The following is a 23,673-nucleotide window of genomic DNA, read 5'->3' on the forward strand; positions in this document are numbered from 1 at the left end:
GGTGCAATCTTAGTTTATATCTCAAACGTTCATATCTTACTTCCTCTCAGGAGAGAGAATGTCCTAACATACCCAGGGGTCTGGGGTGTGGTTGAACTTGGTCTGCAGCAAGTTTAATTTTTTTCATAATTTCTATTGTATATTTGAAAATCATATAGACTTTGCACCCTACTCTATAATATATACATATCTCTTTTAATATAAAAGTAAAATTCCACCTTTCTTATTCTGGATAAATCTGTTGTTCTAGGAAGGTGAATCCCCAGCAGTACAATAGTGCAGACATTCTAGTTTGAGAAGTATGACCATGTACCACCATCCTAGAAACTTGAGATTTTTAACCATTTTGTAGTCTCTGGAGGCAGAAGGTTTAGATGACAAGGCTTCCTGCCTTACAGTTTAACATTAGTCAATGCTCGTTCATCACCATTGTTTTCCTTAATTTGGATTCACACAGCTAGAATCCTAGGTCACATTTATGCGTTCTGCACCCAAGGAGACAGGGACACAGAGTAAATCACTCCGCCACAGAGACCAGCCTAACTCAGGGCTCCTGGGTCTTCCACTCAAACCCAGGAGGTTTTAGGTAAAGAAATGTACTAGTTAGAGGCAGGGAAAGAGTCTGCAAAGTAAGAGGAACCAGAAAGGAACAAGACCACTTGTGGTCTGTTGATGGTAACAGATAAAGTCTGTCATCTGGATGCTGGTGGGGGCACAGGAGCAGAACCTTAAGGGGCCCCTGCTGGGCCAGGAGTTAGCACTTTAGCTGCTAGATCAAGGGAGCTGGTGGGTGAGAGAGCAGAAAACAGGAGGAAGGGGTGCAGGAAAGGGATTGGGTAACAGGAAGGCTCAGGCAGCAGCTCTATCAACCAATACAGTGAAATACAAGAATCTCAGTAGTTTTACAATGGGTATGTCTATACCAGTATATGGACTAAACATGTGCCTTATATATGCTATACTGTATTGTACTGTGTAGTGTGTTTGTGTGTGTGTGTAGAATACGGTTAGTAATCACAAATGTTTCTATCCCTTCCCAGGCATTACTAGGTTTATTTGGGAAGCAGTAGAACCTAGATGTTAAGAGTGGGGCTCTGGAGTTAGATGACCCAGTTTCAAATCTCAGCTGAGAACTTGCTAGTTCTGGGACCTTGGGCAAGTTATAACCTTGTATAATGTACATTGTGATTGCCCTCCTAACATGCCATTCTTCATTCTCTTAATCATTTCAGTTCTCATTTGGGTATTTAACCTCTCTGCCACACACACACACATACACATATACACACACGCTGTAGTCCCTTTGTTTGGGGGAGTCTATCCCACGCTTGACTGTAGGAGACGGTTCTGTGACTAAGGCCTAAGCTAGTGAGAGTTATGCTACTCCATAGTCCTGGTTATTGGTTCTGGGATGGGCTGTAACGCTATTTAAGCCATTAAGTAGGAAGAAGAGTTAAGCTATGGGCTTCTGAGGAAGAAGTGTCCTTGCTGTCCTGGGGAAAGCTTCCAGAAGGTGTGTGATTCATTGGATTTAAAGGAGTTAGCATAGAGTCCTAGGCTGAGGTGTTGGATCAAGATAGCCTACAAGTATGGCATACATCTGGACTTGCAAGTATCATAGAAGAATAAATCCCCTTTATTGTTCAGTCTCATGTGAGTTAGTTTTCTATTGAGACTAGAAACATGTTTGGTAATATGTTTCTGAGACTCGGCCCCCTGAATCTATAAATCGAGGACAGCAATAGTATCTGCTTTATAGAGCTGTTGTGAAGATTTAGTGAGATGGCACATGTAAAACTTTTAGTTTAGTATCTGGCACACAGTAATTGTTCAACTGACTTTCAGAAAACATTGAACAAGTAATTAGGAAGTGTCAGTGTAGGAAGGGCTAGATGGCAAGAAACTGGTGTTAAACTGAGAACGATAAATGCTGAATAGCTGTTTTCAACTATCATGGAACCATTGTGATGTACTCATGATGATAGATCTCATTTAATGCAACAAGTGAGATAAGGATAAGCCTTTTAAATACTTTACTCCCTATTATCCTCTAACAACCTTATGAAGTAGGTATAATTATTACCCTTATTTCATAGATGGGACCACTGAGGCACACAGAGGGCTAATTCCAGGAACTACTGCATTGTCATCCACTATTATGAGAAGAGTCAGGATTCCAGTTCATGTTTACCTGACACCAGGAGTGATATTCAAAATACTTAACAAGGAACAAACACTAATCACAACAGGGCACCGACCATAAGGAATCCTGGAGGCTAGAGATAAATTACCAGTAAGATTACGAGTGGGTGATGACTAATAGAAGCCCTGTCTGACTTGACACCTTACTTAGTTCAGCTCCAGTGGGCAGTAGGGGAACCATGAGGCTGATTGTGAGTCAACAGAAGGAAGAACTTTCTAATACTTCAGCATGTCTAAAAATGAAATCATCTACCTTACGTGGTAATGAGTATCTCACCTCTGAAGTATTTAAAAGCTAGGAAGACAATTCCTTGTTGGAGAGGTTGTGGAAGAAATTCTGCCTTTGGATGTAGGTAGCACTTGATCTCTATGTTAACCTTCACTCTAACATCCCAAGGTTCTGTAATAGCCCATAGCTGTTTTCCTACTGGCAGGAAAATAGTATGGCTTCCCTTTATTAGCCATCCCTGACTTTCTGAGCAATGTAGTAAGGGCTTGTCATATTTTTCCTGCTTTAATATATATGACATTATTAAATCTACTTCACAAATTAGAGAAATAGATCTCAGGGCTTATTAATTTTCCTAAAGTCATACACCTAATAAGTGGACGAAGCCCCAAACTGAGCCCTGATCTGACTAGTCCAAAGCCCCTTACCCTGTCTACTATGTCATACTCTGCTTTCAAATGAGAATATTGTGTTTTCTTAATGGTTGTATTATAAGATAAATGTGTAATTTTGGTGATGATGTATTCTAGAATATGAGAAGGAACAGTATGTTTTCCCCATAGTTTAGTGCAACGAAGGTAATGGAAGCAAATGGATATAGTGTATCAATATTAATCAATAGCTATAAATTTATTGAACACTTTCTATGTAGGTGTTGTGCATATGTTAGAATTTATCTCCACCACAGCCCTGTATTTATGTATAGGTTTCTTCATTTTACTGATATAGCAAATGAGGGTCAGAGATGCTAAGTAACTTGCCCATGGTTGCCTCTCTTGTAAGTGGAAGAGCCATCATATAATTCTAATGAGATCAGTCACTGCTTATGATGGACACCTTGCAAATAGCCTTGCTATGGGCATATGATTATCATGGTGGACAACTACATGATCTGAGCATATAAAATATCTTCATATTATTCTGTTTACAAAGGATATGACTATATGTATATATTTGTATATTCCTATACATATAGTGATAATTCTATAAAAGATTATCAGTATATATTTAATGCTCAACCAAATAAGACTAGAAATAAACAAAACACATTAGATTACCACTGGGTTTTTATTTTCTGCAATACTTTTCTATATTCCCCCACAAATTTCTAAAATAAACATGCCATCTTTATCGATTTGAACCAAAGTATTACATAAAAATCTTATTATAAGATATTACATAATATCTTCTCATTACTTTTATCAATGAAGACACTATTTTTTTTTCTTTTAAGTACCAGCCTAATAGCTAGAACACATGATTTCTTATCTTAGCCTTCTCTCTGATTTGCCTTGTGACCTTGGGCATATCACTTGCTTCTCTGGGCCACAGTTTTAGCATCTGTACCGGGGTTGACAAACTATGGCCCATGGGCCAAATGTAGCACATCATCTGGTTTTGTATGGCTATGAGCTAAGAAGGGATCCTACATTTCTAAATAGTTGAAAAATAATGAATACTATCTTATGACACATAAAAAATCATGTGAAATTCAGGTTTCAGTGTCTGTAATAAGGTTTTACTGCAACACAATCATGTTCATTTGCTTACATGTTATCTGGATGCCTTCACTCTACAATGGCAACGTCGATGAGTTGTGACAGACCCTATAGCCTACAAAGTCTAAAACATTTGCTCTCTAGCCTTTTACAGATAAAGTATGCCAATCCCTTACCTACAGAGGGAGCAAGTTGAACTAATAATCTCCAGGCTCTGTTTTGCCCTAGTATCTAGAATAGCTAATGGATCCCATTCTCTATGATTTCCATCCTTATTTTCCTACCACCCACTGTGAATGTTCTATCCTTATCTCCAAACTGATTACAAATTCAAATATGTCCCCTCTCCTGACTGGCTCTGTATTTTCATTAAAGCACAAATATGAAATAAGTTTGAACTAGAGCCTTTGTTAGAGCATGGTAAGACAACCTGATTTCGGCTCACCTCTCCTGTGGCTTCTTGAACCATGCTCCCCCTTTCTCACATGTTCCAACCACAGAGGCCTCTGTTCTGCTCCAGGACACCTAACAAACTTCCACCTTAGAGCTGCTTGTCCTGCAAGGCTTGGCTCAAATGCCACCTACTGGCGAGGCTTCTTCGAGAGCAATGGCCCTCACCCCCAACTCTGTACTTTTTCTTAGATCCTTGTTTATTTCCCATAAAGCACTCAACAGAAACTGTAACTAACATGATTATTTATGTATTTGTTCATTGTTTATGTTTCTGTATTATATTCATTGTCCATCTCCTCAACCAAACTGTAAGCTCTAAAGGGACAGAAACCAGGTTTTTATTCTTCAAAAACTCTTCATACTAAGTGAAGTAAGTCAGACAGAGAAAGTCAAATATCATATGCTATTGCTTATATGTGGAATCTAAAAAAATGATACAAATGAACTTATTTACAAAACAGCAATAGAGTCACAGATGTAGAAAACAAACTTATGATTACCAAAGGGGAAGGGGGGAGGGATAAATTAGGAGTTTAGGATTAACATATACACACTACTATATATAAAATAGATAACCAAGAAGGACCTACTGTATAGCACAGGGAACTTTACTCAGTATTTTGTAATAACCTACAATGGAAAAGAATCTGAAAAAGAATAGACTTATATATATATATATAGATAGATAGATAGATAGATGCACACACATATACACATATATATGTGTATATATAAACTGAATCACTTTGCTGTATACCTGAAATTAACACAACATTGTAAATCAACTATACTTCAATAAAAAATTTAAAAAATATACATGTGAACAAACAAAGTTGTTAATAAATCAAAAAAAACCTCCATTCAAGAGCTGTGTGCCTGGCACATAAATAAGTCATCAATACTACCTGTTAAATGACTAAACCTGAAAGAATGAAGATTCAGCTTTGTACTAAAATGTAGGCTAGGCAAAGTAAAATTTAATTTGGACTAAGTTACAGGTTGCATATTAACGAAACTCTTGACCTTATAGAAATTATTAAAAGCTCAGGACCAGGCGAGTTAAATGTTAACCTGTAAGCGAGCAGCTCTTTGCCTTGTTCACGTGGGTTTCCACAAATGGGTGCCCTCGTGTGAGAAGCACAGTTTCAAAGCTCCTTTCGGAACTGCCTGACGCACAATACAAAGCAGGCAGAGCCTCCTGTTTTCACAATGTGTAATTCATGCTCATTCATTATTCGGTAGCTTGGGAGCAGGTGCTGAATAGAACGTACCAACCTAATACCCTCATTACTGCACTGCCGTTTTGTTTTTGAGGCTCAAATGGCCCTTCTGCCATGGGAGTTAGGAAGAGAAAACATTCGCAAGGGCTGGTGAGCTTCTGAAGAGAAGATTTACCAAAACAACAAGCAAGGGCATTTTCTCAACCACTCCACAGAAAATGGCAGTCGGAAGCCAAAATCTATTATCCCACTGCAATAAACAGAAAATATTATCAATACATTGGGAGGAAGAAAGGCAGCATCACGTAGAGCGTTAACAATACAAGTAATCGGATCATCTATAAGTATTTTTAGACTTTTAATTTCATCATCCTGGACATGCTGCTTTGGTAAATTGGAAAAGATTTCACTTCCCTTAGAGATATGTTAAGTGCAAAACAAAACTCCTTGGACTAGAGAAACGTTATGAAAAAGCCAGAGATATCTGAAATATCTCACCAAATCTGAAATATGAAAGTAAGCAGAGACAGTCTCTGGGCAACATAAAATAGCTTACCATATACTAAAGCGAATGGGTTTGACTTAGTGAACTCTCTCGGGTTACTGTAATTTTATAAACAATTCTAACAAGTTTTGTTCTGGTCCTCCATCCCATAATATATTTGAAGCAGCATATCAGGAGTGAAGTAGAAGCTGCTCTGAGTAGTACGTGCTAGAGAAGCAAAGAATGAAATTTCAGCACCTAAAAAAACTGTGAAAACTTACTGTCTTCATTTGCCAGGGCTGCTGTAACAAAGTACCTCAAACTAGGTGGCTTAAAAAAACAGAAATATACTGTTTCATGGTTCTGGAGGCTAAAAGTCTAAATCAAGGTGTCATCAAGGCCCTCCTCCTTCTGAAACCTGTAGGTGAGGGGTCTTCCTTGCTTCCTCCTAGCTTGTGTTGGTTTGCTGGCAAACGTTAGCCTTCCTCAGCTTATAGACACATCACTCCAATCCTTCATCTTCACACAGAGTTCTCCCTGTGTCTCTTCACATCATCTTCCTTCTGTTTATATCTATCTCTCTTCACATCCTCTTCCTTCTGTTTATATCTATCTCTATGTCCACGTTCCCTCTTTTGATAAGAATCCCCGTTAGATTGGGTTAGGACCCACCCTCATAAACTCATTTTTACTTGATGACCTCTGTAAAGACCTTATTTCCTAATAAGGTCACATTCTGAGTTACTGGGGATTAGGACTTCAACATAGCTTTTGGGGGGGGGGACACAAAATTTAACCCATAACACATACCAACTAAAAATGTGTATCTAAACTAGTGTTTGTTGCTGTTCGGTAAATAGCACTAAATAGCTCATCTGATCTTGAAGAAGTCTATTATGTTCATAAGAATGAAACTAAAAGAGCCTATCTTAAGAGCAGGATCTTTGAATCAGTTCATCCTACTTTTGAATGTGGCCTTAGTATACCAACTGTATGGTACTGGGCAAGTCACTTAACCCTGTCATAGTATTGTTGACTATCAGACTAGGCAGTGTGTGCAAAACGCTTGTTAGTGCAGTGCCTAGTTCTTGGTATATGCCCAATGAATGACAGCTCTTCTTAAGCCATTAAGAAAATGAGATAGGTACTTGTAGTATAATTTAAATGGTGAGCAGAGGGGAGTAAACACCTCCAGGAATTAGAAAAGCATCTCTCCAGATGACTCATTTCCACAGGCTTCAGAAACCTGGGGTGTCACTGTGTGGACAAGTTCATTCATCAGAAGCTCATCTGTCACTCAGTGATCATTGACTAAAATGATTAGCTGCAGAAAGATCTTATTTTTTCCCTATGAATGATCATCCCAAGAAAATAAAATGTGTTTTCTAAGATGCTGCAGTGTGTATGAGTCAGACAAAAAGACGAAATCTCAGCCTTGAAGATCTCTGCCTGTAACAAACTGAAGACCTTCGTTAAAACAAAGAATTTGGGCTCACAACTGAATTGCAAAAAGGTCTTGATTATTAAATGTGTTAAAGGCTGATTATCCCACCTCACTGTTACATGCCCTTTGACAGTTCATTTCGGTCATGGGGCATTGCTGGGGAGAAATGGGTGCGTGGTAGAGAGCAGAAAGTCAAAGAGGTTATACTTTGAAGAGTGTCATCCTATCAGCCCCTATCAGGGCTGAGGGGAAATCACCCTAGACTCTTAGGTATGAAAGAACCATTCCTGTTCATTTGGCCAAACCACCTCATTGCTTCCTTGACAGGGATGTCCAGGGTTATGTTTACGGTCATAGAGGATATTGATGTCGGAGTCAGGCATAGGAAAACATGTTTAGAGGAAGTATGGTAGACAGACTTTATGGTGCCTCCCATGGTCCCCACCTCCTGCTGTTCATGTCTTGTATCATCCTCAGCCCTTGAGTGTGGGCTGATTGTATGATTTGCTTCTAACCGACATTATACAGCAAGGGTGATAGGAGGTCGCTCTTCTTTGTGAGCGATTGTGTTATGTAATTTTATTCAATGTCTTGCTAGCAGACTCACTCTGGAGTCTTGGTCTCCTCACTGAGTTTGAGGAAACAAGCAGAGTCCTATAGTCATGAGGCAATGAATTCTGCCAACATCCCTACTGAACTTGGAACTGGACCCTTGCCCAGTCCAGCCTCCAGAAGAGAACCCAGTTCTGGCCACCACCTTGATTACAGCGTTTCTGAGAACCCAGCTAAGATGTGCCCAGACTCCTGGCCCAAAGAAACTGTGAGATAATCAATGTGTGTTATTTTGAGTCACTACATCTGTGGTGGTTTCGTTACATGGCATAAAAACTAACACAACATGGAAGAAAGGCAGTATGGAGCCCCATACACTGTAGACACACAGTGGGGATAAATTAAAAAGATGCTGAAGACAACTTTATCCGCAGCAACCTTTACCTTCCACGTCCACCCAAGGAGCACATGTATATTCTGTCCTCATTCATTTGTTCAGTCACTGATGTATTTAGCAACCGCTCTGGATTAGACTAGAGATTAGATTAGAGATTAGAACAGGAGTGAGAAGTAGGGCCTCAGTTTAGGAGGGAGAGACCACTTCTTATAAAGAATATTGTGAGCCAGGGGCTACCACTAAAAGTAGGATCAAGACCACTGTGAAGATGCACTGAGTGTGAGTGATGTGTATGGGTGGCACAGGATACACACATAACTGCTTACTTCCTTTGTAGTAAATGCCACAGTATTTAAACACCTTTCTGGTACGAGCGTTGAATTGTTTACTTGACTCCCTTTCATGCTATATTATCAACTCTGGATGACGGGGAAGTTGTCTGCCCTTTCAGCATTGAGGGTCAGCACCGAGAACATTGTCTGGCAAACAGATACTCAAGAAACAGTTCTTGAATGAATATTTTTGAGAGAAGCATATCCCTAAGTTTTTTTCTTCACCATCAAAATGCTGATTTCTAGAAGAATGATATAAACACCTGGCAAGCAGCTACTTCAGTCCAAGAGGGGATGTGCGAAAACTAATTCCTTTGTGTATTTTATGGAGGCTCCGAGATGGACTGGGTGTTAGTTAACAGTTTCTATGATTATAGCAGAGAAGATAAAGGTGATGAATAAAAATAGCATCCTATTCTTTTTTTGACAATCATGAATTTTCTTTTATTCCTACTTCAGCGTATCTGTAATCAGTTGGAGATGAACTTTTGCAGCTCACTCTGTTGCACTGCCATCATTGATACCAATGGCCTAATTAGATTTTTATCTTATTCCTTTAGGAATTTAGAAAGCAGTCAGTTATAACTTCATTAGAGTGAGATAATTCTTAGAATGACGGAAAAAGAAACATCCTCTCAAATGGTATTTTGACCCAAGATGACTTACTATTTAACTGCCCCAAACAATTCATCTCATTAGATTAAATCTGTAATTGAGTCTTTAACATCTGACAAGGGAAGGAATACAAATTTGTCATTAGACTGTAATAATTACTTTCTATCACTTTATTCACTGGAGGGACTGTGGCAATCAACAAATCAGAGTACTATCCCACAGGAAGGATTGTAATGAGTTTAATTTTCCTTATTTTTAAAAATAAAAGCAAATAATCACGGTATCCATATCTTAAGATCTTCATTCACCAATGTAATGTAAGTAAAGCGGAATATTGAACAAGGAAATGGCCATAATTTGGGAACTAGAGCTGATTTTCAAGCTGTACTCATAGAAAAATGTTTGACTTCCCGCCCAATAAGAAATATGTCTAATTGCACAATTCGAAATTAATGATTACTGTGCAATCCTGTGTCTTTCACAGCTATAGAGAAAACAGATTGTAAAAGTGAAAAAAAATTAGCTAAATATTCTACATGTTTAGGAAACTACAAAAAGTCAAGTCTGTGGATTAAAAAAAATCCACAAACAAAATAAAACAAAACCCCATTTAAGTCTCATTTGGAATTTAGGCAGAAATAGCATTTATGGTATTTAAAAAAAATAACTAAGCTGGCCATGCTGGCAGGAAAAACAATGCAAACAAAAAAACTAAAGACAGAGCCTATTCTGTGTTACCACGGGAGACAAACGAATACTTTCATTTGGAATACAGTTCCCCTTACACAGACTAAACTCTCCTTCCTGCTTTTAAGCCCTCTGAGCTCAGAAGAACCTTGTTTCGTTAACCCAAAGCATCTTCCCTACTGAAGCACTTCAGTCTTTCTCATCCAATTTAGCTTCTAGTTTTAGGCTCTTCTGTTGTCTGTTGGCTCCATTTGCGTCATCTTCACTTGTGCAGCCAGACAGCGGGTACCTGAAGGCACGTGGCCGTGCCCCACCCTGTACCACACCCTCCTCAGGGCAACAACAGTGCTGAACAGCAGTAGGTGTGGAGAGTGGCTAAGAGCTCTGCATATCCTTCAAGTGTAGGTGGCCTCACCTACACGTTAGCCAAGTGATTTTCTTTTTTTTTTTTTTTTTTTTTTTTTTTTTTTTTGCGGTACGCGGGCCTCTCACTGTTGTGGCCTCTCCCGTTGTGGAGCACAGGCTCCGGACGCGCAGGCTCAGCAGCCATGGCTCACGGGCCCAGCCGCTCCGCGGCATATGGGATCTTCCCAGACCGGGGCACGAACCCGTATCCCCTGCCTCGGCAGGCGGACTCTCAACCACTGCGCCACCAGGGAGGCCCCCAAGTGATTTTCTGAACCGGAGTTTCATCAGCTATAAAATGAGGACGATCACACCATCAGCCTCTTGGACTTGTGGGCGGACTGAGTGAAATAATTCACAAGTGCTTAAGCAGAGCACCTGGTACCCAGGAGTCCCTCAGTCAGGGCAGCCTATTACCGCTTCTGCTCTACACATATTCGCTGACCACCACAGGTAATTTGGAACCTTCTACCCTGTCCAGAGACAAAATGTTTTTTGTTTGTTTGTTTGTTTGTTTGTTTTTTGCAGTACGCGGGCCTCTCACCGTTGTGGCCTCTCCTGTTGCGGAGCACAGGCTCCGGACTCGCAGGCTCGGCGGCCGTGGCTCACGGGCCCAGCCGCTCCGCGGCATGTGGGATCCTCCCGGACTGGGGCACAAACCCGTGTCCCCTGAATGGGCAGGCGGACTCTCAACCACTGCGCCACCAGGGAAGCCCCAAAATGTTGTTTTGAAATTAGGAAGTCACATATTTTATATCTGCACTTTTATGCAGATGATCTTTCCTTGCCTGGGAAATCTACTGTATTCTGTCCTTTTTTTTTTTTATTCACATTTTAATACCTTAGAACTCAGGTTGTGTCTTACAATCCAATCCTCTAAGTAGCTGAAAGATGTTTTGTTATCATAGATGCCATCAAATACAGCAGGAATTCTTCAGATTCTTTGGAAGAAAGAGATTTAGAAAGAGAATTACAGTACTCAGAAGCATCTATCTCTTCTTCTATGTTGCTCTTCATGCTTTTAACTCTGCCCCAGGAGCCCTGAAGCTGGCTTCAGAGTGCCACCACTATTATCCTCTAAATGCCGTAGACAAAGGGACACTGCTTACTTCACCATGTACATGTCTTTTAAGCCATTTGATACCACTTCACAAGGAAATCACTTCACATTGATATCTAGTAGTCTGAAGGCAGAAAGTCCTGGTTATTAGAGCTCTCTCACAATTAAAATGCCTATTTGGTCATGGCTGTCTTGAAAAGCCCTAATGAGGTTGATATACGTTCTGATTTTTCCGAAACACTTAGGAGTTTTGCCCGTTGTCCCAGCATAATTATTAACACAACTCCTTTCATTCTCAGGAGTACCCTGGTTTGGATGATAAATTATATGATTACCCAGTGTGAAAACCAAGGTAGGTCTGAAATTTATGGCTTTAATGCCTTCTAGTTTAATTTCGTCTTTGTTATCTGTAAAGCTGGGCTTTTAGTCAATCTGTCATCCATGTGGTTCGAGCAGTGTTCATTCCTTCAGATTTTTGTCACACACTGGTTACACAGTGAGAAGCACATCATGCAGGGCCCCAACTCATGGAGTTTACAGTTTAGCACAGCAGACAGACATTAGGTAATTACATACCCAAAACATCACAACTCCTCAGGAGAGGTACAAAATGCTACGACTGCCTATAAAATATAATGCATGGGGAGGCAAGGTAGGACATATGGGCAGTAGAAATACATCTGGATTGTTTTCTGGTTTTTTTTTAACATCTTTATTGGAGTATAATTGCTTTACAATGTTGTGTTAGTTTTTGCTGTATAACAAAGTGAATCAGCTATACGTGTACATATATCCCCATATCTCCTCCCTCTTGCATCTCCCTCCCACCCTCTCTATCCCACCCCTCTAGGTGGACACAAAGCACCGAGCTGATCTCCCTGTGCTATGCAGCTGCTTCCTACTAGCTATCTATTTTACATTTGGTTCTGTATATATGTCCATGCCACTCTCTCGCTTTGTCACCGCTTACCCTTCCCCCTCCCCATGTCCTCAAGTCCATTCTCTACATCTGCATCTTTATTCCTGTCCTAGGATGCTATCTCATTTTAACCCAGCATTCATAACGTCATGGTGTTTGCCTTCCATTCCTCTGCCATGAGAAGGAGACATTTCAGTACAAAGAGGCCCTCTGAAGACGGGCACTAAGTAGTAATTGTGAGTGTGTAAAGGGCAAGGAGCAGAAACTTAGTCCTTGGTTTCTTATTCAAGTGGCAAAACCATGATAGGAGCAAAAGAGAGTGAGGGAGACAAGGACAGAAAACAATGCTATTTGGTATGGTTATGTTCCTTGGGGGTGAAAATTGTATCAAGTTTTCTGTTTCGTTTTTCTCCTGTATTCTTCTTGGAACATGGTTCTAAGCACTTGGCAAAAATGCTCAGAGCATCTTGACTTGTGATGACTGAGAAAATGAAGCTCAGAGAAAGAAGGCACAGAACTCAGATTCAAACAGAGAAGGGAGAAAGTTACAAGGTGGCCTCTGGTGATGTTGGCTTTTCATAGTCCCTGGCTTCTGCCTGAGATCTGCAATGTCAGCACCCCAAACAGACTGTGGGTTGGCAATTCGGGGGAGGATGAGTGAGCATGAAGACCCTGACAGGGACTCTATAGCCTACAAATATGAAAAGTTTCTCCTCGGAAAGAACTAGGCGCGAGGTACCAGAAAGCCACTATGGGAGAAAGATCGCTTGTCAACAGGATTCCAAGTTATTGACAAAAACACCAGGTGTGTAAATTTACTTCCGAGATCATACAGGATTAACTGGTCTGCTTTCCATTTATCCATTGCCGAAGGAGTATGTTTCCAGTACAAATGGGCCCTTCCAAAGATAGAAAATTAAATAATAATTATGTAAGCACCAAGGCCAAAAAGAAAAAAAAAAAAAAGGATTGGTCCACAGTGCTTGCATGGAGAATCTATAAATTATGATGTTACATCTTCAACCACAGGCCCTGTACTAGTCCTGATAAATTCTAGATAAATGTCAACTAGTGGTGGGCAAAAATTTTATCTAGACAAATTTTCAGTAAATGAGACATAATTAAACTTAAAAACTCAGCAGATTCTTCTAGGATTAGAGATGACAGTGGCAGAGTCACATGTTGGTTGTTCATTTAACAATGTATAATTAATTAATGTATATATTTCATATGTGTAATTAATGCAAGGTAGTATAGTAGACAGAGCTCTGACTTTAGGATCAGAGAGATATAGGTTTGAATCCCGGCAGTGTCAATTGTCAGAGTCTCTCCTTGGCAAATCTTTGAGCCACACGTTTCTCATCTGTATAATGGGAATACTGTAATGAAATGTGGAGTCCTCTTTGAGTTTTGAGAATTTAACAGGATAATATAGGAGAGTACCTAGCAGTACCTGGCATATAGAAAGCCAGGTAAATAGTAGCTGCTTTGATGGTGATTAGGTTCAAACTTCTTATAAGTAACCTAGATGATACTTTAATGCCTCCAAGTCACAGAATCTCATATTTAATACTGGTCTGACTATACCTGCTCAGCTCACTTGTCACTTATGACAGAGATCAAGTGAGATATTATATAGAAAATTGCCATTAGAACTACGAACTTCTTGTGCTTCCCTAGTGGTGCAGTGGTTGAGAGTCCGCCTGCCGATGCAGGGGACATGGGTTTGCGCCCCGGGTCCGGGAATATCTCACGTGCCGTGGAGCGGCTGGGCCCGTGAGCCATGGCCGCTGGGCCTGCACGTCCGGAGCCTGTGCTCCCCAACGGGAGAGGCCACAACAGTGAGAGGCCCGCGTACCGCAAAACAAAACAAAACAAAAAAACTACGAACTCCTATATAAACATAAAGTATTATCCTTTTCTCTCTGTTGTCTGTTTGGGTTTATAGCTACTTGTGTTATTTGTTTGTCTTTAACACAAATGCCCCAAGTGAAGGAGATACATTGCTTTTGCTGACTTCTGTCTTCAGCATGCCCACACAATAGGGTAGATGACAGGCAGATGCTAGGACTCAAATTTTCTCCCCAAAGAATTTTCTTCCTACCCATTCTATTTCTTTCCCTTCATGCACTTCCTCCATTTCTCTTTCAATTAATTCATTTATATTTATTAAGTTCCTATATGTCACCTTTTCTTCTCTTTGTCTAGGCTTAGTTATAAGCAGCACCAACACTCACTAATTCTGGTCTTGTTGTTTACAAACTGTGACCTTGGGCAGACTAAGCTCAATGTGCTCAGTTTTGGGTTTTTTTTAATCTGAAAAATGGGGAGAGTACACCTACCTCCAGGGATGTCGTAAGAATTGAGTAAGAATTAGATGTCACGTTCAACAAGGACCTGTTGAATGCTTCAGGTTGTGCATTCCCTCCTGTGCATTCAGACCAAGGCTGTCCCCTTGGACTTGACTGACCTGTGAATGATGCGCTGGCTCTGCAGGTAGTCCAGGGCCATGGCCAGCTCACAGATGAAGAGCTTCACAGTGTCTTCCTGGAAGCGGACATTCTGCTGCAGGTGATAACGCAGGTCCCCGCCCAGCAAGAGGTCCACCACCATGAACATGTCTTCCTCATCTTGGAAGGAGTACCTGGAGGGGAATTAGAAATGCAAGTGGGTTAAATACATTTACACACTAAAGAGGCCCAGAGGCAAAGGACACCTTACAGATCAGAGCAGAACTTTCCTAAGCTAAGGGTTCAGGCTTTGGGAGTACTGGTCTATTACTCACTCCAGGCCCTCAGTTTCCACATGTGTAAAATGGGAATGATAAGAAGATCTTCCACATTTGATCATAGTAAAGACAAGGTATGATGAGTATACTATTTAATGTCATTCCTGGCATATAGTAAGAACCCATTAACTGGAGGTCTACAAAGCTATAAAGCCCAGGAAATAAAGAACACCCCATTTATTCACCTATTATTAACGATCATATCCTGAACACACTGTTGTAGGAGGTCCATAAAATATGAGTTACAAGCCCTCCTTGAAGCACCTCATGCTTATTTTTCCACACTAACAACTTCATTGCCCAGCAACATTATAACAAATCATGAACCACATAAATGATAAGAAAAAGATATAAAAAGGGCAATAAAGAAGTAAGTGCACAGTACAGGGCAGTAATTCACTCAGTCCCTGGGATAAGGAGGGAAGGGAAATCTACTCAGCAGAGGAGAAAACTGAGTTAAATTTTGAAGGATGGTGACAATAACTACAAAATAAAGCCAACATCTCTGGGGCAGACTCTAAAGCACTCCACAAATGTGGTGTCATTAACCCCACAATGCTGTTCTTACGCTCCCATTTTACAAATGAGGAAATCAAGGCCCAGTGAAGCTTAAGTAATTTGCACGAGGTAAAACACCCAATAAATGGTAGAGGTGAAGGGGTCTCCAGGTCCAAAAGTAAGATTTGAGAGAGGAAAACAACACGAATTAAGCACAGACATGGGAAAGAACACAGTGTGAGGGGGGAAAGGAAAATAGTTTGTTGGAACGACAGGTGTTAGGGGAAGCTTGAGCCCAGGGAGAAGGAAGCTTGAGCCTGAAGAGAAAGACAGAGGGCAGATCCCATGACAGGAGCTTGTTCACGAGTCTGTACACGTTGGAAAGACAGTGAAGAGGTTTAAGCAGGACGTATGATCAGACGGGGACTTCACACTTGAAGGAGCGTGGGCTGGAGGGACGGGAAGAGGAAAGGAGACACAGGCCAGCAGAATTGGCCTCTGCTGTCTGCAAAGAGTCTTCTGTAAAAATGCATTCCAACTGCTATGACTTGTTTTGTTTTCCTCAAAGCACAGACATGATTTCTAGTCACAAAAAGCTCTCTGTATCAGCACTATTTCGACATGTTTCTTTTGACATCATGTCACTGAGATCGTATTTTCAAGTTTTATTTGAATCACAGAATGAAGAGTCTGCAAAGCAGTGCCCAGGATGCAAACGAATTCCTAGTGACAAATCTTTGCTTAGGAAACAAACATAGAATATCAATGATGGGAGAACTGTACTGAGTACATTTTCTTCTTTAGAGTGATCATTGTGCTAGAGGAGGAAAGGACTTGCAAACAAAAGAAAAAAGAGAAATTCAATGAAGCATAAATCTGAGGCTGTAACATTCTAATGAAGACTAGGTCCTCGGTATTTACTTGTTCAGTAAATAAAATTCTGTTTACCACTGAGGACTGATTCACACAGCAGATGTCAGAAATTAAGCCCTTAGGGGGAATTTAGACAGAAACACGGGAAGTGCTTGTAAAAACGTGGGTAGCGCATCCTTGGTATTGTCTTTTAGGAAGTGTTATTGTTCACCTCCTTGCAAGGACTGGCTGGGCATCTCTGCCATAGGTTTAATGAGCACCAGGATAGGTTCCTGAACCTGGGCTATTTGGTTCAGAATCCTCCCAGCTGCACCACTACACGTTATATCCATTGTGTTTTACAGGTCTTTCAGGAAGTAATAATGTGCTAGTTATACGTAACCCTGCCCGGGATCTATTGCACTTAAGCTGCCCTTAGCTAATATAACAAACGATGGTGGCTCATGGGATGTGAGCAGTGTCTTGTTGGGATAGCTGGCAAATGAAGTGGCTGAGAACTGGGTAGCAAAAGAAGGGAGAAGAGAATGCTAACCATGAACGTAACTCGATGCCAATGGATACAACCCAGGCAGACTGGGTTCGCATAGAGAGCAGTGATTGGCTGCATTCAGCTCCCCACTGGAGGCAGGCAGAGGTCCCAAACCCGGTGACAGAGAGGAGGACTCCTCTCCCATTACTCTATTTAACTCGAAGTGGGGGACAAGGGTATTATTAAATTCACCCTAAGTGAACGAGCATTTTTATTGCAACTTGGGCTCAGCGATTTTTATTCAAAAAACAAACTGATAAAGGTGCCAGTTGTGTCAAGTTAGCGACAGTGTCCGGCCACATGGGGGATTATTAGTCAGAGAAGAAGCAGCCCAGGCAAGAGGCAACACGCTTCCCTTGCCCAGTATGATTTTAAATTTATTTAATCATGGAGCCAGTTGGCTGTTAAAAATCCTTTTTCCCCTTCGGCACATCAGACCTGAAGCCCTCTATCACAGATCCTAGACTCTCAGAGGGAGAGAAGAGAAGATTTTAATTTCCAGAACTATATCCAGTAAAATATGTGGGCACAACACAGTTTGGTAATAACTATGATATGAAAATTCATATCATAACCTGATTTTTTTAAACCTAAAAGTGAAAGGGCTTCCCTATACCTTGGCCATTTATCCCATAGACTCAATGATGCATTTCCATTACTTTAAAAAAATGCTATATCATGGCTTATTTGTTAGTTGACAGCTCCAAAATTAGTAAATCTGGTCCCACTGCATGTGAAATGCATTGTAAAGTCTGCTCAGTAAGAGCGGAGATAAGTAACAAAAGACCACCACCCTACTCCACCCAACTCCATCATATTGCCATAGACTATACACAGCTCTGTGTAATGTTTAACCTCTCCCATCCACGCGGGCCTCTCACTGCTGTGGCCTCTCCCGTTGCGGAGCACAGGCTCCGGACGCGCAGGCTCAGCGGCCATGGCTCACGGGCCCAGACGCTCTTCGGCATGTGGGATCTTCCTAGACCGGGGCACGAACCCGTGACCCCTGCATCGGCAGGCGGATTCTCAACCACTGCGCCACCAGGGAAGCCCCATGGTTATCTTTTTACAATGTGAGTTTTATGTTATCCAGCCCCATAAAACCCCTTTACCTCTTTCCATGGTCCGCAGGACCCTGTGTGGTCTGGCCCTGTTTACTTTTCCAGACTTATTTTGAAGACCTTTTCCTTCCATTACTCAACTAGCAGTTCATGCCCCCTCCAGCTTTAGAAGACTGTGATATGGTATGACCTTGCCTGCACGCACAATGCTGTCCACTACCTGGTTATTGTCTCTTCCTCTTTCAGTCTCAGCCCAAAGGACACTTCTCACAGAGATATTTCTAACACTCCATATCAAACCTTGCCTCCCTGTTATACACAGTGCCATATTCTTGTTCGCTCAACGTATCATAATTTGAAAATATTTTCCTGCATGCTTTTGGATTAACAGCTTTCATTCCCACTCTGCCATCAGGAAGCATGCCTGCTTTTACTCATCCTTCACTCCTCGGTCCCTGTATGCTTCCTGAAATGCAGACTCTACAAACAGTTGTAGAAAAAGTAACAAATTTATGAATGAACTAAAAAAAGGAAAGAGAAAAGCAAGATCAAAACTCAGGTTTGGGTGGGTCTGACATATATTCGTTAGGTTCTATTTTTAGAAAGTAGCATGGCTACCAAATCAGTCACTCACCTTCTTGAAGCTGTCTCATGCAGGCCACTTTGAAATAAATCTGAATTGGAGCACTAGAAGAGATCTAAAGTACTTTCCAATGGAGGGTTTTTCAAATTGTGGCTCATAATGCACTAATGGTTGTGAAATCAGTTTGGTTGGTCCTAACAAGCACTTTTTTGGAAGAAATAAAATAGACTGAATAAAATAAAATAAATGCTATTAACATATAAGGCCAAACATTGTTTTTGTGAATATAATGTGTGTCTCTGTGAGTATATCTACTGGGTTGTGATGAAAAATAGATTTCTTCCTGTGGGTTGAAGATAAAAAAAGCTTGAAAACCATGACACTAGGGCAACCCGCTGCTTATTCCAGAACTATTGTATCAAATCCTCATTCAGACTTTACCATTTCTGATGTCTGTCAGTTCTGATGTCTCCATCTAGCAAAGCATGGGAAATGCAGGACAAATATTATTAGATATTGCTTTTAAAAGCTCTCAGCTTTTGTAGAAAAAGACATTGATTCATCAAAGATGGAATCCATTTTAAAACATATTTAAGGAAAATACAAATGGAAAATGCATAGGCTTTAGGCAGGCCTGGGTTTAAATATCACATGTGAATTTGGAGCAAGTCCCTTAAAGGAAACTGAAACTCTGAGAGGATATTTGTACATTGGAAATGATTTTATGTACCATGTGGCAAAGAGCAAATTAGATATAATGTTTGTAAAATAATTAGCGCACAGCATGGCTCATAGCATGGTGGTAAGGAACTTGGCCCTGGGGACAGACTGCTTGTGTTTAAATCCCAGCTCTGCCCTTTAACATCTTTAAAACTGGATGGAGCAAGTTATATAAGCCCTCAGCATGCCCATCTATAGTAGTATATACCTCATAGGGCTGTTGGGATGATCAAGTGTAGTTAATACACATAAAGTGCTTAAAAGAGTACATGGAAGTACTTGGAAGATAGCTATTATAATTACCTTTCTTCTTCCACCCATGAATGTAATATAACTCTGGTATTAAGCAGATTAACTTGTTTTATGCAACTGTTTCCTATTATTTTATATGAGGTAATTATATGAAGATACTGATTGATTTATAGTTGATTTACAATATTGTGTTAGTTTCAGGTATACAGCAAAGTGATTCAGTTATACATACATATGTATATCTATATTTTTTGATTCTTTTCCATTATAGTTTATTATAAGATATCGAATATAGGTCCCTGTGCTGTATAGTAAATCCTTGTTGTTTATCTATTTTATATACAGTAGTTGTGCATTTGTTAATTCTGTACTCACAATTTATCCCTCCCCCTTCCCCTTTGGTGACCATAAGTTTGTTTTCTATGTCTGTGAGTCTGTTTCTGTTTTGTAAATAAGTTCATTTGTGCTATTTTTTTAGATTCCACATATAAGTGATATTATATTTGTCTTTCTCTGACTTACTTCATTTAGTATGATAATCTCTAGGTCCATCCATGTTGCTGCAAATGGCATTATTTCATTTGTTTTTATGGCTGAGTAATATTTCATTGTGTATGTATATATATACCACAACTTCTTTATCCATTCATCTGTTGATGGACACTCAGGTTGCTTCCATGTCTTGGCTATTGTAAATAGTGCCACTATGAACATTGGGGTGTATGTATCTTTTCAAATTAGAGCTTTTGTCTTTTCTGGATATATGCCCAGAAGTGGGATTGCTGGATCATATGGTAACTCTATTTTTAGTTTTTAAAGGAACATCCATACTGTTTCCCATGGTGGCTGCACCAATTTACATTCCTACCAACAGTATGGGAGGGTTCCTTTTTATGAATATATTTATTGTCAGTGGTATAATCAACATGATTACCATTAACTGAGCTCTTACTATGTGTCAGATACCATGCTAGGTACTTTATGTATATTATTGCATTTGATTGTTACTATAAACCTGTGAGGTAAGTAATATCTTTTTTTAAAATTTTCATTAATTTTTTTTATACAGCAGGTTCTTATTAGTTATCTATTTTATACACATCAGTGTATACATGTCAATCCCAATCTCCCAATTCATCACACCACCACCATCCCCACCCCCACTTTCCCCCCTTGGTGTCCATGCATTTGTTTTCTACATCTGTGTCTCTATTTCTGCCCTGCAAACCAGTTCATCTGTACCATTTTTCTAGGTTCCACATATATGCGTTAATATATGATATTTGTTTTTCTCTTTCTGACTTACTTCACTCTGTTTGACAATCTCTAGGTCCATCCACATCTCTACAAATGACCCAATTTCTTCTCTTTTTATGGCTGAGTAGTATTCCACTGTGTATATATACCACATCTTCTTTATCCATTCATCTGTCCATGGACATTTAGGTTGTTCCGTGTCTTGGCTATTGTAAATAGTGCTGCAGTGAACATTGGGGTGCATGTGTCTTTTTGAATTATGGTTCTCTCTGGGTATATGCCCAGTAGTGGGATTGCTGGGTCGTATGGTAGTTCTATTATTAGTTTTTTAAAGAACCTCCATACTGTTTTCCATAGTGGCTGTATCAATTTACATTGCCACCAATAGTGCAAGAGGGTTCCCTTTTCTCCACATCCTCTCCAGCATTTATTGTTTGTAGATTTTTTGATGATGGCCATTCTGACCGGTGTGATGTGATAGCTTATTGTAGTTTTGATTTGCATTTCTCTAACAATTAGTGATGTTGAGCATCCTTTCATGTGTTTGTTGGCAATCTGTATACCTGCTTTGGAGAAATGTCTATTTAGGTCTTCTGCCCATTTTTTAATTGGGTTGTTTGTTTGTTTAATATTGAACTGCATGAGCTGCTTGTAAATTTTGGAGATTAATCCTTGTTGATTCGTTTGCAAATATTTTCTCACATTCTGAGGGTTGTCTTTTTGTCTTGTTTATAGTTTCCTTTGTTGTGCAGAATCTTTTAAGTTTCATTAGGTCCCATTTGTTTATTTTTGTTTTTATTTCCATTACTCTAGGAAGTGCATCAAAAAGGATCTTGCTGTGATTTATGTCAAAGGGTGTTCTGCCTATGTTTTCCTCTAAGAGTTTTATAGTGTCTGATCTTACATTTAGGTCTTCAATCCAGTTTGAGTTTTTTTTTGTGTATGGTGTTAGGGAGTGTTCTAATTTCATTCTTTTACATGTAGCTGTCCAGTATTCCCAGCACCACTTATTGAAGAGACTGTCTTTTCTCCATTGTATATCCTTGCCTCCTTTGTCATAGATTAGTTGACCATAGGTGCATGGGCTTATCTTTGGGCTTTCTATCCTGTTCAATTGATCTGTATTTCTGTTTTTGTGCCAGTACCATATTTTGTTGATTACTGTAGCTTTGTAGTATAGTCTGAAGTCAGGGGTCTGATTCCTCCAGCTCTGTTTCTCTTTCTCAGGATTGCTTTTTCTATTTGGGATCTTTTGTGTCTCCACAGAAATTTTAAGATTTTTTGTTCTAGTTCTGTAAAAAATGCCATTGGTAATTTGATAGGGATTGCATTCAATCTGTAGATTGCTTTGGGTAGTATAGTCATTTTCACACTCATTTTCAATCTGTATGTGCCCGTAGGTCTGAAGTAGGTCTCTTGTAGACAGCCATATATATGGGTCTCATTTTTGTATCCATTCAGCGAGCCTGTGTCCTTTGGTTGGAGCTTTTAATCCATTCACATTTAAGGTAATTATTTATATGTATGTTCCTATTACCATTTTCTTAATTGTTTTGGGTTTGGTTTCATAGTTCCTTTTCTTCTCTTGTGTTTCCCACTTAGAGAAGTTCCTTTACCATGTTGTAGAGCTGGTTTTGTGGTGCTGAATTCTCTTAGCTTTTGCTTGTCTGTAAAGCTTTTGATTTCTCCGTCGAATCTCAGTGAGATCCTTGCTGGGTAGAGTAATCTTGGTTGTAATTTCTTCCCTTTCATCACTTTAAGTATATCATGCCACTCCCTTCTGGCTTGTAGTGTTTCTTCTGAGAAATCAGCTGTTAACCGTACGGGAGTTCCCTTGGTATGTCATTTGTCATTTTTACCTTGTTGCTTTTAATAATTTTTCTTTGTCTTTAATTTTTGTCAGTTTGATTACTATGTGGTGTGGCATGTTTCTCCTCAGGTTTATCCTGTCTCGTACTTGCTGCACTTCCTGGACTTGGGTGGCTATTTCCTTTCCCATGTTAGGGAAGTTTTCGACTATAATCTCTTCAAATATTTTCTCAGTCTTCAAATATTTTCTCAGGTCCTTTCTCTCTCTCTTCTCCTTCTGAGACCCCTATAATGTGAATGTTTGTGCATTTAATGTTGTCCCAGAGGTCTCTTAGGCTGTCTTCATTTCTTTTCATTCTTTTTTCTTTATTCTGTTCTTTGGCAGTGAATTCCACCATTCTGACTTCCATGTCACTTATCCATTCTTCTGCCTCAGTTATTCTGCTATTAATTCCTTCTAGTGTAGTTTTCATTTCAGTTATTGTATTGTTCATCTGTTTGCTTGTTCTTTAATTCTTCTAGGTCTTTGTTAAACATTTCTTGCATCTTCTCAATCTTTGCCTCCATTCTTTTTCCAAGGTCCTGGATCATGTTTACTATCATTATTCTGAATTCTTTTTCTGGAAGGTTGCCTATCTCCACTTCATTTAGTTGTTTTTCTGGGGCTTTATCTTGTTCCTTCATCTGGTACATAGTCCTCTGTCTTTTCATCTTGTCTATCTTTCTGTGAATGTGGTTTTTATTCCACAGGCTGCAGGATTGTAGTTCTTCTTGCTTCTGCTCTCTGCCCTCTGGTGATGAGGCT

At 39.9% G+C, this 23,673-nt stretch overlaps 1 protein-coding gene across 2 annotated transcripts in view; it reads right to left on the bottom strand.

Annotated features, from left to right (window-relative positions):
* STK32A (serine/threonine kinase 32A) overlaps positions 1-23,673 on the bottom strand; it is a gene marked incomplete at both ends in the record, with an annotated part of 106,162 nt that overhangs the window by 37,787 nt on the left and 44,702 nt on the right. For both annotated transcript variants that reach the window (XM_082623385.1, XM_082623386.1), the window contains one exon: positions 14,969-15,142. In XM_082623385.1, coding sequence (XP_082479511.1) covers positions 14,969-15,142 — 174 coding nt within the window. The remainder of the gene's footprint in view (positions 1-14,968; positions 15,143-23,673) is intronic.

The sequence above is a fragment of the Mesoplodon mirus genome (genome assembly GCF_964341445.2).
Source record: "Mesoplodon mirus genome assembly, chromosome: 5".
Taxonomy (NCBI): Eukaryota; Metazoa; Chordata; class Mammalia; order Artiodactyla; family Ziphiidae; genus Mesoplodon; species Mesoplodon mirus.